Raw genomic sequence first — 15,895 nt, 5'->3', positions numbered from 1 at the left:
GATTACAGCATGAGCCACCGTGCCTGGCTGATTAATTTCTTTTTATGACAAAAAAGAATACACACGTTTGTTGAAATAGAAATCAAGCATTATAGACTTGCATAAAGCAAAAGTGCACTCCCACTCCCACCCCTGCTTCCACTCTTCAGATGTAGCCAGTATAAATGCTTTTGTGTGTATCCTTCTAGTCTTTTTTCTTTGCAAATTAGTTGCATGCATATTTTTCCCCAAATCACATTGTTCTGCAACTTTATTTTAATTTTAATTTTTTTCAACTTTCTTTTTTTCCTGTAATAATATGTTATGGATATTCTTTTTCTTTTTTTTTAAAGACAGAATCTTGCTTTTTTTTTTTTTTTTTTGAGACTGAGTTTTGCTCTTGTTGCCTAGGCTGGAGTTCAGTAGCGTGATCTCAGCTCACTACAACTTCTGCCTCCCAGATTCAGGCAATTCTCCTGTCTCAGCCCCAGTAGCTGGGATCATAGGCAGCCACCACCATGCCCGGCTATTTTTTTGTATTTTTAGTAGAGACAGAGTTTCACCATGTTGGTCAGGCTGTTCTCGAACTCCTGACCTCAGGTGATCCACCTGCCTCGGCCTCCCAAAGTGCTGGGATTACAGGTGTGAGCCACTGCACCCAGCCAGAATCTTGCTATGTTACCCAAGCTAGAGTGCAGTGGCTATTCACAGCTTACTACAGCCTTGAACTCCTGGGCTCAAGCTATCCCCCTGCCTCAGCCTCCCAAATAGCTGAGACTACAGACATGTGCCATTGCATCTTGCTATTATGGACATTCTTAAATATCAGAGCACACAGATTTACTAACAATATTTTTACAGGCTGTATAATATTCCATAGCATGGATGCACTCTATTTGAATTTTTGGTAACATTTTAAAGAAGCAAAACCATTTCACTTAAGTTTTTTCCATTCACTTAACATTTTTCTTCTTCTTCTCCTTCTTCCTCACTATGTTTCCCCGGCTGGAAACAAGCAATCCTGCCTCAGCCTGAGATTACGGGCGCAAGCCACCACACCTGGCTCCAAAATTTATCTTCTGAATGCTTGAGCCTGTTCTCAGCAGATTTTGGCTGAACTGAATTTGCTAAAATTGAGGTGTAGGGCAGTGACCAATTTTGGGGGGTTTCTTATCCTTTTACTGCCTTGGCTGCTGACAGCATTTCCTGTCTTGACCCCAGGCAGCTCCCTCCACTCTGATGCTCTGCCCTCCACATGTCCTGCTCTGTTGCTCAGTGTTCCCCTGTCCTAGTTTAATCCAAGTAGCTCTGCAGGTTTTGGAGGTCCATGCAAGGGGAGTTTACTCCCTCCTCAGAATATAGGATGGTGGCTTCTTTTTCTTTTCTTTTCTTTCTTTCTTTTTTTTTTGAGATGGAGTTTCGCTCTTGTTGCCCAGGCTGGAGTGCAATGGTGCAGTCTCTGCTCACTGCAACCTCCACTTCCCAGGTTCAAGTGATTCTCTGCCTCAGCCTCCCAAGTAACTGGGACTACAGGTGCCCACCACCATGCCATTAATTTTTTGTATTTTTTTTTTGAGACGTACTTTTGCTCTTGTTGCCTAGGCTGGAGTGCAATGGAATGATCTCGCTCATTGCAACCTCTGCCTCCCAGGTTCAAGTGATTATCCTGCCTCAGCATCCTGAGTAGCTGGGATTACAGGCACGCACCACAACACCCAGCTAATTTTTTGTATTTTTAGTAGAGATGGGATTTTTCCATGTTGGTCAGGCTGGTCTTGAACTCCTGACCTCAGATGATCTGCCTGCCTCGGCTTCCCAAAGTGCTGGGATTACAGGCGTGAGCAACTGCGCCCGGCCCCAATTTTTTGTATTTTTAGTAGAGATGGGGTTTCTCCATTTTGACCAGGCTGGTCTCGAACTCCTGTCCTCAGGTGATCCACCCGCCTTGGCCTCCCTCACGATTACAGGCGTGAGCCACCACGCCCGGCTAGATGATGGCATTTCTTAAGGCTGCTGGTGCCATTGAGGCAGGGTTGGGGGTGGCTTTGCCAAATTTTTCATAAGATTCCAGAAATTATTTGGGCCAGAAAATCCAAATTGTATGCCTAACTTTAACCAACTGTCTGTAAGACCCTGAGCAGATTACCTCACCCCTATGGACCTTTGGGTCATAATCTTTAATTGAAGCCGTTGGACTAGAATGGAGTTGGTAAACATCTTCTTAAAGCATCAGCTAGTAAATGTTTTAGGCTTTGCGGGCCGTATTGCCTCTGTTCCAACTCTGTTGATGTAGCATGAAAGTAGCCACAATAATACATAAACAAATGAGAGTAACTATTCCAATAAAACTCTATTTACAAAAACAGGTAGCCAGCAGGCATGATGTGGTGCACCTGTAGTTCCACCTATTTGTGAGACTGAGGCAGGACGACTGCTTGGGCCCAGGTGAGGATCACTTGAGCCCAGGAGTTTGAGGCCAGCCCAGGCCACATAATGAGACACTGTCTATAAAACAAAAACAAAACAAAGCAAAAAAAAAAAAAAAAAAAAAAGAGGTAGCCAGCCTGCAAGTCATATTTTGCTGAGCCCTGCATGAGATGTTTAGGATCTCATCCATTTGCAGCATTCTGTGGCTGTATAGCCCTATTGGGAGGTAGTGACTCCTGCTGCACAGCTGGTCTGCATCACTCTACTTAGCACTTATTATATGGGCTTTCTTGCTCTTTATTGCTTTGTGTGTATTCGTGCTGTCTTCCCACCAAGAGAGTGAACAGTTAGGCAGCAGGAATGGCCTTAAATTCTTCTACATCTTAATGGGAGCCTAGCACCTTCCTGGACATTAATTAAGCATTACACAGGCTGGGTGCAAGGGCTCACATCTGTAATCCTGGCACTTTAGGAGGCGAAGGTGGGAAGATTGCTTGAGTCCAGGAGTTCAAGACCAGCCTGGGCAATGTGGTGAAACCCCGTATCTACAAAAACTACAAAAATTAGCCAGGTGTGGTGGTCATGTGCCTGTAGTCCCAGATACTGGGGAGGCTGAGGTGAGAGGATCACCTGAACCTCGGAGGTTGAGGCTGCTGTGAGCGGTGAGTCATGATTATCCCACTGCACTCTAGCCTGAGCAACAGAGTGAGACCCTGCCTCAAAACAAACAAATAAGCAAAAGAATTACATGAAAATACTAACAGCGACAATGAACAGCTATCACTGATGAGGATTACAGTATTTATTGTTTGAGTGTCCAGTCGTCGAGAAAAGCTCATCCTGCATGCTTTCTGTCTCTCCCACCCCTAGCAATCACAGAGGTGGTAAAATGTGAGCATGAGCGGGCCGTCCACCTCTTTGTTGACTCTCTGGTGAATCAAGACAAGCCAAGCTTTGCCTTCCAGTGCACTGACTCCAATCGCTTCAAGAAGGGGATCTGTCTGAGCTGCCGCAAGAACCGTTGTAATAGCATTGGCTACAATGCCAAGAAAATGAGGAACAAGAGGAACAGCAAAATGTATCTAAAAACCCGGGCAGGCATGCCTTTCAGAGGTAACCTTCAGTCCCTGAAGCATCCCTGAGGAAGGCCCTTATACCTCCTTCTTAATACCATGCTGCAGAGCAGGGCACGTCCTAGCCCAGGAGAAGTGGCCAGCACAATTCAATCAAATCATTGCAAATCAGATTACACTGTGCATGTCCTAGGAAAGGGAATCTTTACAAAATAAACAGTGGGGACCCCTTTTGTGATGTGGCTATCAGTCCATGATCACAATATCAGTATCTTAAATTTTTATCTTGCATTTAACTTTCTTTTTTTTTGCATTTAACTTTCAAAGCTGTTTCATATTTGTTTTCTCATTTGATCATCACGAGAAACATAAGGCAGATGAACAGTGAACCAAAATAACATGTTACATTTTTATAATGCACTGCAAAATCACAAGGTTTTCTGGGTACTGTGGGTATTATTTTACTGTGAGGAGGTTGAGGCTCAGAGAGGTTAATACCTTGGTCCTTAATCCAGGGGCATGTAGTTAGAAAGTAGCTAAATGAAAATCCTCAAAAGATCTAACCCCCAAGCACAGGGCTCCTTCTTCTAGACTGCAGTGGCCTTTTATGGCATTGGACAGAACAAGAGCAGATGGGAGCTGCAGGTTGGGCTCAACCAAAAGAACACCAGCCCTAAAATCTGTGTGCTGGGTGACTCAGTTTGGGTCGGGGTGTCCTGTGATGACAAGCAAGGGTTACAAGCATCTTTGTTCTGCTGTCTCTGCAGTTTACCATTATCAGATGAAAATCCATGTCTTCAGTTACAAGAACATGGGAGAAATTGAGCCCACCTTTTATGTTACCCTTTATGGCACTAATGCAGATTCCCAGACTCTGCCACTGGAAATGTAAGTCATCAGTTTCCCTTGCTGGGTTTGGGATAGAGAACAGATTGGTTTGAGAATGAGAGAGCACAAGGGAGCATGTGAACAAGTGCAGCATGCAGGAGAGTGGAGTCCGACTGCTTGGGGAGGAGCCAAGTGGTCTGGCTGGCCTCTGCAGTCCTCCTGCTGCACCTTCTCTACCAAGCTCTGACTCAGCGTTTCAGGGAGGAAAGTTCCTGGGATGAATCAGCATCATGAGAAGCTGCTAGATCAGCGGCTGGATCAGCTGGGCAGAAACTGCTGTTTCATTCCAGGCAATGCCTGATGAGGCTTCAGGCAATCTGGAATTTCATAAACGTCATCCCTGGACCTTTCCTAATGATGTGGCTATGGGAGGGGTGCATACCGATCTGTATATATTTGTTGAGTATCCACCAGGGACAAAGCGTCATGCCAAGTAATGGGATTGTGATGAAACATCATCAAAGTAGCTCACTTTTCAGGGCTCAGGGTCTAGCTGGGAGACCAGGTTTGTACATGCACATACATACTTACACACAGATGGGGCAAGGCAGACGAGGCCAAGCCAAATGAGAGGGACAGACAGGAAGCAGCTAGGAGTTCGGGGGAGACAGATGCCTGTGGGCTGAGCGGAACAACGCACTTGAGTGGGGATGTGACTTCTTTGTGTTTTCTTATTGTGTTCTTTCTTGGTTCTGTATTTTCAGGAAGTAGCATAAGTAGGGTGGAGGGGGTGCCCAGGAATGGTTTTGATTAGAAGCTGGAGTGCTGTGGGCAAAGTTAGTTCAGCCCATGTGGAGTACACCCGAGCTTCCATCTTGGTCCTGCCGGTGGGAGGTGGAGGGTTAGAGGTGGGGGAAGGACTCACACTGTCTCTCTCCTGTCTGTGTGGGGTTGTTCCTGCCACTGTGTCACCCCACACAGTGTGGCAGTTTTCTAGCTGTCCGGGGAGTGAGATCAGCTTCTCTCCAACTTGTAGAGTGGAGCGGATTGAGCAGAATGCCACCAACACCTTCCTGGTCTACACCGAGGAGGACTTGGGAGACCTCTTGAAAATCCAGCTCACCTGGGAGGGGGCCTCTCAGTCTTGGTACAACCTGTGGAAGGAGCTTCGCAGCTACCTGTCTCAACCCCACAACCCCGGACGGGAGCTGAATATCAGGCGCATCCGGGTGAAGTCTGGGGAAACCCAGCGGAAGTAAGTGCCTCCTGCTCCTTCTTCTGCCTGGTGTAGGTGGGGAACAGAAGGCCGTGCCTCTGCCATTTCCTTTCCTTTGCTGCATCCACCCTCAATCCTTCCCTCCAGCATGCAGGTAAAACCTCAAACACCTTTGCAAGGACAAGTGACTTCCAGATCAAGCCTTCTATCAACTGTTACGCATCTCATGCCCTGAACATAGGCCCTTGGGGAGAGGGGTGGGCCAGTGGTGGCAGGAATTCAGCCCTGGCCCTGTTTGCCAGGCCCTGTGTCAGCCTGGAGGAGGGGGACTTCTCTTGGTCCGGGCTTTTTAGGAGTGCTGCCTTGTTGATCTGTTTACTGTGGGGTCCATGCAGACAAAAAGCTTTGCTTGCTTCTGACCAGAGCAGACTGGAGTATCACGTCCAGGGAGCCCCCATGGATGAGATCTGTGGGAGGAGCTGGTTTTCCCCAGCATCTGATTTTCAGAGCATCATTAACTCTCTCCTTCAGAGGTTCTAAGTCAAGGATGTGGGGCTGTGGTCCTAACTGCAAGTCACAGAGAATCCTCTGTGCCATGCTAGCTGGCAGTTTCCCATTTCTTTTAACCCCAAGCCTAGCATAAAAGATCCAGACCTTTCTATCAGCTCCTAACACCGTGCCTTGACTCCCTGAGCAGGCTTCTTTCTAAACAGAAGCCAGGGAAGCCTGCGAGATCTTTGTCAAGAAGGGAGAGTTTCTTTAACCAAGTCCTTCAGCTGACCTCTAGAGAGGTCACTGCCAGCCTTGGCATGGGAGGAGGCAACTGCCTCCCTCTTTGTCCCTCCTCTGGCATTTTCTCCATTATAATTCCTGCCATGTCTGGTTTACATTCATCATCTGTGGCACAGCTTGGCAGCAGAGGGAAGTGAAGTGGAGGCTTGGAGCCCTCAGCTGAATGATTCTAGTCTAGAAACCTGTGAACTGGGGGTGGTCTAGACTGCGTATCTTTTTACTTCTCTTGGCCCTTGCAGGTGCAAACTATACCTATGGGTGTGATAGCAGGAAGATGATCCCTTATAAATAAAATATTTCAAATAAAATAAACAACTATTAAATCACCATTGAGACTTAAAAATATAAATAGTTTTCCATATGGGTTTAGATATAAGATTTTTAAAAGTAAAACATAGATACAGTTGAAGCCCCTGTGTCCTTCTCTGCTCTACCCTGCTTCTTTCAAACCAAATATAACTAATATTTCAATATTAACAAATGTTAGTGTGTTTCCTTCCATCATGTTTTTATACCATTAGTACTTTTTTTTTTTTTCTTTTGAGACTGAGTCTTGCTCTGTTGTCCAGGCTGGAGTACAGTGGCACAATCTTGGCTCACTGCAAACTCTGCCTCCCGGATTCAAGTGATTCTCCTGCCTCAGCCTTCTGAGTAGCTGGGATTACAAGTGTGTGCCACCACGCCCAGCTAATTTTTGTATTTTTAGTAAAGATGGGGTTTCGCCATGTTGGCCAGGCTGGTTTCAAACTCCTGACCTCAGGTGATCTGCCTGCCTCGGCCTCCCAAAGTGCTGGGATTACGGGTGTGAGCCACCGCGCCCGGCCCCCTTAGTGCTTCTGTTTGTATACATAAACAATGCATGGAACTGTTTTGGATGCTTCTGAATTTTACATGAGTGGACATAATATTTTACAATTTGATTTTTTCATTCTAATATTGTTTGTGAAGTTTATCCAAAACATAAAGATCTAATCTATTCTTGTTTAACTCTGTATGTAAATCACCATTGCACAAATAGTTTTGCCATTGTTCTGCTGAATAAGTTAAGTTGTTATTGATTTTTTTGTAGTTACAAATGGTGCTGAGATGAACATCCTCTGCACTTTCCTTGTGCACCTGTGTGTAAGGGCTGTTCTTCAGCATGTGTTCTAAAAAGTGGAATTGCTGGGTTGTAGTATATGCATTCTCCAGCCTGAATGGATATTATTAAATCTGTCTCCAAAGTGGTTGAACTAATTTTCCATCTTAACTATGGATGAAGAGTTCCCTTTTCCCTCCTTTTCATCCATGTGTGGTGGGACGTTCTTGTCATTTTGTTAGGTGTGAATGGGCCCCCTGCTGTTGTTTGAATTTGCATTTCCTGATTGTGCGTGAGATAGGTCATGTTTTTATATGTGTTTAAACATATAGGTCCTAAGGTCCTTAGGGCTTCCTGGGAAACGTTCTTAAACTGTTATGAATGGGGCTTTTGTCCTGCCTCAGCTCCAGGGTCAGGTGCCCCACACACTTAAGGATTACGTGGTCACGTTACTCACACGCCCCCGAGGCTGCGTGGGGCAGCGGTAAGTTACAGGGAAATGGTTATTAGGCCCTGATTCTTTCTTGTGAGTCTTGGTTGTCCATTTGCTGAGTCTTTGATTTTGACTTGCAGCTGAGTTGCAGTTGCTCTTGCCAATGGATATTTACAGAGCACTGGACTAGAGGTACTTTGAATCACTCCGTTCAAGTTTACGGTCTAGTGGAGGAGTCAACCGAAATCAGCAAGCAATTTCACATAGGGCATAAGGTTTTAAAATAAAACGTGTTTTTTTTTTTTTTTTTTTTAACTCTATGTTGCAAGAAGTAGCAACACTAACAAAAGCAATATTTATATAAGGACATACTTTGTAACCAGTTGAAAGGCCAAGGGAGGATTAGGTTAATGAGGGCTCAAACAGTCAGGGAGGCTTCTGAGATGCTATGGCCTTGACAGGCAGGTGGCCTTTTGGATAGACAGAGGGAAGCAGGTGGGAGAGGTCTGGCTGAGGCTGCATGAGGCTGAATCATGGAAGCTTCAACGTGAGACACAGTTTAGAGTCCCTGCAGTAGCAATGGGGAATTCTGAAGGCTTTTGAGTCAGGGCATGGCATGAAAATTTCACCCCTGCCTCCTCACCCGTCTGCCTTGAATCCAGAAAGCACAGCTGGATTCCCCCTAAAGTTCTGGCTACATCAATGGTTTCTTTTCCTTCCTAGACTGACATTTTGTGCAGAAGACCCTGAGAACACCAGCATATCCCCAGGCCGGGAGCTCTGGTTTCGCAAGTGTCGGGATGGCTGGAGGATGAAAAATGAAACCAGGTAAGCAGGACGTTTTCATGTGTTCCACCCAGGACATGTTGACGTGATGATCTCCTAGCATGTGCTGGGGATGGATCTGGGTGCTAGGGACATAGCATGAACAAAACAGATAAAAATCTCTTCAAGAAGCTGGGCCAGGCATGGTCCCTCACTTCGGGAGGCCGAGGCAGGCAGATCACCTGAGGTCAGGAGTTTAAGACCAGCCTGGCTAACATGGTGAAACCCAGTCTCTTCTACTACTACTACTACTACTACTACTACTACTACTACTACTACTACTACTACTACTACTACTACTAAAAAGCTGGGCGTGGTGGTGCATGCCTGTAATCCCAGCTACTTGGGAGGCCGAGGCAGGAAAATCGCTTGAACCTGAGAGGCAGAGGCTGCAGTGAGCTGAGACCGCAATATTGCTCTCCAGCCTGGGCGACAAGAATGAAGCTCTGTCTCAAAAAGAAAGAAAGGGCTGGCTGCAGTGGCTCACGCCTGTAATCCCAGCACTTTGGGAGGCCAAGGCAGGTGGATCACGAGAACAGGAGATCGAGACCATCCTGGCTAACACGGTGAAAACCTGTCTCTACTAAAAATATAAAAAATTAGCCGGGTGGGGTGGCGGGCGCCTGTAGTTCCAGCTACTTGGGAGACTGAGGTAGGAGAATGGCGTGAACCCAGGAGGCGGAGCTTGCAGTGAGCTGAGATCACGCCACTTCACTGCAGCCTGGGTGACAGAGTAAGACTCTGTCTCAAAAAAAAAAAAAAAAAAAAAAAGAAAAAAGAAAAAAAAGAAAGAAAGAAGGAAAGAAGCTGACCTTCTGCGAGGAGATAAAGAAGCAAGTGAAATACTGTAGATATGATGTTGGAAGTGTTAATGTCTCTTCTGCATTTTGTCCTGCCTCAACCTGTAGGGGTTCATTGCACATGACCCTACTGGCATGAGATTGTCTCGGTAACTAAGTCCCTGGGTTGGTGCCCCTGCCTGCCATCTTTGAAGTATCTTTTTTTTTTTTCTTTGAGACAGGGTCTTACTCTGTTACCCAGGCTGGAGTGCAGTGTCATGATCCTGGCTCACTGCAGCCTTGACCTTCCCAGGCTTGGGTGATCCTTCCACCTTTGCCTCCTGAATAGCTGGGACCACAGGCACATGCCACCACACCGAGCTAATTTGTGCATTTTTTGCAGAAACAGGGCTTCACCACGTTGCCCAGTCTGGTCTTGAACTCCTTGGCTCAAGTGATCCGCCTGCCTCGGCCTCCCAGAGTGCTGGGATTACAGGCATAAACCACTGTGCCTGGCCCCTGCCATCTTTGACTGACATCTTCTCTGTAATAATTAGAGCTGTGAGAAGGTGCCTAAGGGCTCCTAACTTCCTTTGGCCACCATGTCAGGGTTGGGAATGGGGTGGGAGACAAAGAGAAGGACAAAGCATATTTTCCTTTCTTAGGTTTTCTAGAACTCAGGTGAGTGTGGGCCTAATTCTCCCACACACTTTTTTTTTTTTTTTTTTTTTTGAGACAAAGTCTAGCTCTATCGCCCAGGCTGGAGTGAAGTGGAGTGATCTTGGCTTACTACAGCCTCTGCCTCCTGGGTCCAAGCAATTCTCCTTCCTCATCCTCCCGAGTAGCTGGGATTACAGGTGCCTGCTACTATGCCTGGATAATTTTTGTATTTTTAGTCGAGACAGGTTTTCGCCATGTTGGCCAAGTTGGTCTCAAACTCTTGACCTCAAGTGATCTGCCCACCTTGACCTCCAAAAGTGCTGGCATTACGGGTTTGAGTCACTGTGCCCGACCCCAATCCTCTGCCTTTTTGAGAAACAGAAATGCTCATGTATGTGGAGCTAAGTGAGACAAAGGGTTGTCATGCTTCACTATCCCCTTGTCCCATGCTGCAATCCATGATTTCAGATGTGAGGAAGGCCCATCTCCTGGTGTGAGGCAGTGGGCTCATTCTGGGGAACCAGCCACTTGCCTTCTAAGCCGAAACACCTGCTGAGGAGGAAGGGGACTGTCTCCCCACACCATGCCTGTCCCCACCCCTTGCTCTAACCAGGGTACTAGATAATAATAGTGCTGTGGTACACCTAGCACTTAGCTTGGGCCCAGCCTGCACCCTGGGACTTACATAATGATGTTTATCATCAACCCCGCTAGGCATGGGTTGTTATCCCTGTGTACAGATGAGGAACCGGGGCTCAGGGAGATGAAGTTTCTCTCCCAAGGCCCCCAGCGCTGGCAGAGGGAGTTGAAGCAGGTCGGTCTACTCCAAAGCCTGCGCTCTTGAGCACCGAGGCTCCTTGTGCTCAGATGAATCACCTCGCCTCTGTCTGGGTATCAATTATCAGGCAGCTGTGCCCATGCTCCAGGGTCCCCTGTGATGAACTGTTTGCCACCCCCGAGGCTGGGCTGCATCCCAGCTGCTCTGTCTCCTGTTTAGGAGCTGAACATGACCACAAGCACCATCATCACAGGACTCGTGCCATCTAATTAAGGGACTTGGTCTGGTGTAGGCTCGTATGATTTTCTACTCTTATAACAATTGTAAATCTTTATGTATTTAAATGTATACATTTCAAAGTGTTTCCACATATATTAACTTCATTGATCCTCCAGACAACCATGTAGATTGGACACACCCAGAAAAGATGGCTAAGGAAGGCTATTCTTTTTTATTGAGACAGGGTCTTGCTCTGTCACCCAGGCTGGAGTATAGTGGCAGGATCACAGCTCATTGCAGCCTTGACCTCCCTGGGCTCAGATGATCCTCCTACCTCAGCCTCCTGAGTAGCTTGGATTACAGGAATGCGCCACCATGCCTGGCTAATTTTTGTATTTTTTGTAGAGATGAGGTTTCACCATGTTGCCCAGGCTGGTCTCTATCTCCTGGGCTCCAGTGATCTACCTGCCTCGACCTCCTGAAATGCTGGGTTTGCAGGCATGAGTCACTGTGCCAAGTCAGGATGGCTATTCTTCTGATAAAGGCTAAGATATTTATTCTTCTTTCCCACTTTGGAATTCATATACCTGAGAACTCTATGACTCACCCTCTCACTACTAATTTTAGAAAACAAGCTGTCGTTTCCATTTCCCTCAAAAACAATAGAAGCCCAAGTAATAAATGAACATTAGGAAGTCATAGCATCATATGTAACATGTTCAGCATCCTCCCTCCTGACATGGATGCTGTTCACATGTTCACTGATAAGGAGCCTGAGATTCAGAGAGGTTCAGTGGTTTGTTCACGTAACTGAGACTAGAAACCAGGTCTCCCAACTCTCAGTCTTGCCCTCTTCCTGCCAATACAGTGTCTCTCTTGTATTTCTAGATCAAGGCAAGGAGGATGCTTTGATAGTTCTCCCACACTTGTGTGTCTGTGATTGTGTGTGTGTGTGTGTGTATGTATGTGTTGTGAGTGGATATTGTGCTAAATATGTAAATGCGAGAACTGTGATGTACTCAACTCCAGGTCCAGAGAGTGCGGCAGCATGGTGTTTCTCACAGTGCATTTGTGGCTTCTCAGGTTAGGGAGAGAAGGCAGCACTCAGGACCTTGTCCCTTTATTCTGAAAGGAATACAGGTAAAATAGTCCTATGGAGTGTCAGAAAGTTTGGCCTTGAGGTTGACAGAGCACACCCTGAATACAGGTTTGCATGTTTGCTGGTGCGTGAGCTAATGAATGCCACTCTCACACGGTTTCTTTCAGTCCCACTGTGGAGCTTCCCTGAGGGTGCCCTGGCAAGTCTTGCCAGCAAGGCTGGAAGACTGCCTGCTATCCAAGCACACGGAGGAGAGTTACTGCTGAGGACCCACCAATGGGAGGATTCTTCTCAGCCTTGACCCTGGAGCTCCGGGAACAACTGGTCTCCTATAATGGCCGGGATTCCTCGTTGGAGGGGACTGTACGCTGCTATAGCTCTTGCTGCCTCTCTTGAATAGCTCTAACTCCAAACCTCTGTCCACACCTCCAGACCACCAAGTCCAGATTTATGTGTAAGCAGCTGGGTGCCTGAGGCCTCCCGTGCACACTGGATTGGTTTCTCAGTTGCTGGGTGAGCCTGTACTCTGCCTGACAAGGAATGCTGGCTCTGAAGAGGCCCTGTGTAGAAGGCTGTCAGCTGCTCAGCCTGCCTTGAGCCTTAGTGAGAAGTCCTTCCAATGGGAGCTGACTCTTGTCAGAATGGCAGGCCTGGTATCTTGTTCAGACCCTGACTGTTGGGGTTCTCATGGGTTGCACTGACCACACTGGTTACGTCTTAGCCATTCCGTCCTGCTCCCCAGCTCGCTCTCTGAAACACACATAATTGGCTTTCTTATTTTTCTGTTGTTCATTTTTTTTTTTTTTTTTGGAGATGGAGTCTTGCTCTGTGGCCCAGGCTGGAGTGCAGTGGCGCAGTCTCAGCTCACTGCAACCTCCGCCTCCCAGGTTCACACCATTCTCCTGCCTCAGCCTCCCGAGTAGCTGGGAGTACAGGCGCCCGCCACCATGCCCGGCTAATTTTTGGTAATTTTAGTAGAGACAGGGTTTCACCGTGTTAGCCAGGATGGTCTCGATCTCCTGACCTTGGGATCCACCCACCTCGGCCTCCCAAAGTGCTAGGATTACAGGCATGAGCCACCGCGCCTGGCCTGTTGTTCATTTTGTAATTGAGCAAATGTTTATTGAACACTTAAAATTAGTTAGAATGTGGCAGTGGATATATTACTGAGCCTCTCCATTCGGAACCCAGTGGAGTTGGGATTTCTAGACCCTCTTTCTGTTTGGATGGTATATGTGTATATGCATGGGAAAAGGCACTTGGGGCCTGGGGGAGGCTATAGGATATAAGCATCAGGGACCCTGAGGCTTTAAGTGGTTTCTATTTCTTAGTTATTATGTGCCACCTCCCCTGTGAGTGACATGTTTGATCACTAGCAGAATAGCAAGCAGAGTATCATACATGCTGGGGCCAGAATGATGGCTCGTTGCCAGATGTAACTGCTTTGGAACAAATCTCTTCTGTTTAGGGAGATAGAAGGTATGACATATGTAATACACATCTGTGTACACAGAAACCAGCACCTGCCAGACAGAGCTGGTTCTAAGATTTAATACAGTGCTTTTTTCCTCCTTGAAATATTTTGTTTTAATACCAGTGCCTTTTCTTGTTGAACTTCTTGGAAAACCCACTGATTCTAGATCTTGATTTGAATTAATACACACAATATCTGAGACACTTACACTTTTCAAAAGATTTGTGTGTGCATTACCTAATTAGAGTAGGGGGAGAAGGGCAGCTATTATTATCCCTATTTACAAAACCGAAGCTTAGTAAGGTTCAGCCACATGCCTAGACTTACATACCTAGTTGGTGGTGCAGCAGGGAGAGGACTCAGATTTCCTGGAGGCAAAGTCTGTCTCTGAAACTCCATGAAGACGTTTGCAGCCAATTCCCACCAATATGCCCCAGATGTGAGACACACAAGGACTTTTTTTTTTTTTTTTATAGAGCCATCCATAAAATCCTAAGCCCTTTTATTAATGTATAACCAGGAGAACATCTGTGCCAAGGGGTTGGACTTTTTATGTCTGATATTCGGGAGGAAGTGTGATACCAAGTTGGGGAGGAAGAATGATTTTCTTTGTACTTAGGTTTTCTAAGGACATTGTTTTAATCTGTATCGTGCCAAAGTTGTATCACTGTTAAACTTCTGAAGACATAACCAGTTGAGTCTTAATTCAAGATATGTTCTCAAGCCAATTATGTGCTTCTCTTGTTGCTGTGATTGCTTTCTAGCCAAAGTGAAGCTTGTATAGGTTGAGTATCCCTTATCCAAAATGCTTGGAACCAGAAGTGTTTCAAATTTTAGATTATTTTCAGGTTTTGGAATATTTGCATATACATAATGAGATATTTTGGGAATAAGACCCAAGTCTAAACACAAAATTCATTTATGTGTCATTTACACCTTATCCACGTAGCCTGAGGGTAATTTTATACAATATTTTAAAAAATCGTGTACATGAAGCACAGTTTGTACTTATGTGAGGGGTTTTCCCACTTGTTTTCTTGTTGGTGCTCAAAAAGTTTTGGATTTTGGAGTATTTCGTGTTTTGGATTTTTGGATTAGGGATGCTCAACCCATATTATTGGCTGTATATCCTGGTCACTTCTGACTTCTGTTTTTACTCATGGAAGCTTTGCGAATTGAATTCTCAGTGGGTTGTATATTTATACACCTGGCTTAAGCCTTAATTGTATATAATGATGCTTTCTAAAAAATGCTATTTAGAAGACTATTTATTTCTCAAGTGTATATAATGTATAAAAACAAATATATGGTTAGTTTTTACGTTAGGTTAACCAATTTCAAGATTAAAAGTTTTAAATAGTAAAATAATAAAAAATTATAAAGTTCTTAATGGTCTGGCAACTCAATTCTTGTTTTTTCTTTTATTTTTTTTTTATTTTTTTATTTTTTGAGACAGAGCCTCTCTCTGTCACCCAGGGTGGAGTGCAGTAGCAATCTTAGCTCACTACAACTTCTCCCTCCTGAGCTCAGGTGATCCTCCCACCTCAGCCTCCTGTGTAGCTGGGATTACAGAGATGTGCCACCATGCCCAGCTAATTTTTGTATTTTTAGTAGAGATGGGGTTTTGCCATGTTGGCCAGGCTGGTCAGGCTGGGTTTGAACTCCTGGCCTCAAGTGATCCGCCTGCCTCGGCCTCTCAAAGTTCTGGGATTACAGGCATAAGCCACCGTGCCTGGCCAGTTCTTAAAGTTTGAAAGAATTATAGCTGCCCCAACGTAGAGCTTGACAAAAAGTTACTCTAATATAAGGCATATTCTTTGACACTCATTGTTGGCAGAAGTGGACACTAAAGAACCAGAACAAGAACATCATTTCACTAAAGACGAGAAGAAAAATTATTTCAGTTGTAGCAGCTTGAAGGCCTGAAGGTGGATGTTAGGAAGAACAGGGAGCATGGCTGGACATTGGTGAGCATTAGTGAGATTATTAGATTTGGTTGAATGGGAACTAGATATCAGTGACCTAGACCAGAGGGAAGCTGATTTCTCTATTGGTTAAAGTCCCAGCTGGTAGTAAGGCTCTATTCTACAGGCCAAGAGGGGTGCAGGTTCTTAGTTTTTTTCACTGTGCCATTCATAGGGTATTCCTCACATCCCCACAACCCAGGGATCCCCCACTAGGTCCCCTACCAGCCGATGGAAAGCCAGAAAAGGGAAGCGATGAACAGTCTCCTCT

At 45.8% G+C, this 15,895-nt stretch overlaps 1 protein-coding gene across 4 annotated transcripts in view; it reads left to right on the top strand.

The window, feature by feature from the left end:
• The window catches only part of LIPG (lipase G, endothelial type), a 29,745-nt gene extending 14,702 nt beyond the window's left edge, over positions 1-15,043 (top strand). For all 4 annotated transcript variants that reach the window (XM_037982328.2, XM_037982327.2, XM_007974054.3 and 1 more), the window contains 5 exons: positions 3,277-3,519; positions 4,247-4,367; positions 5,344-5,562; positions 8,550-8,654; positions 12,354-15,043. In XM_037982328.2, coding sequence (XP_037838256.1) covers positions 3,277-3,519; positions 4,247-4,367; positions 5,344-5,562; positions 8,550-8,654; positions 12,354-12,375 — 710 coding nt within the window. In that variant the 3' untranslated portion in view covers positions 12,376-15,043. The remainder of the gene's footprint in view (positions 1-3,276; positions 3,520-4,246; positions 4,368-5,343; positions 5,563-8,549; positions 8,655-12,353) is intronic.
• Positions 15,044-15,895: the final 852 nt, after the last annotated feature.

Source organism: Chlorocebus sabaeus, chromosome 18 (assembly GCF_047675955.1).
Source record: "Chlorocebus sabaeus isolate Y175 chromosome 18, mChlSab1.0.hap1, whole genome shotgun sequence".
Taxonomy (NCBI): domain Eukaryota; kingdom Metazoa; phylum Chordata; class Mammalia; order Primates; family Cercopithecidae; genus Chlorocebus; species Chlorocebus sabaeus.
The sequence above is the reverse complement of the archived record's forward strand: the minus strand, read 5'-3'. Positions and strand labels throughout refer to the sequence as shown.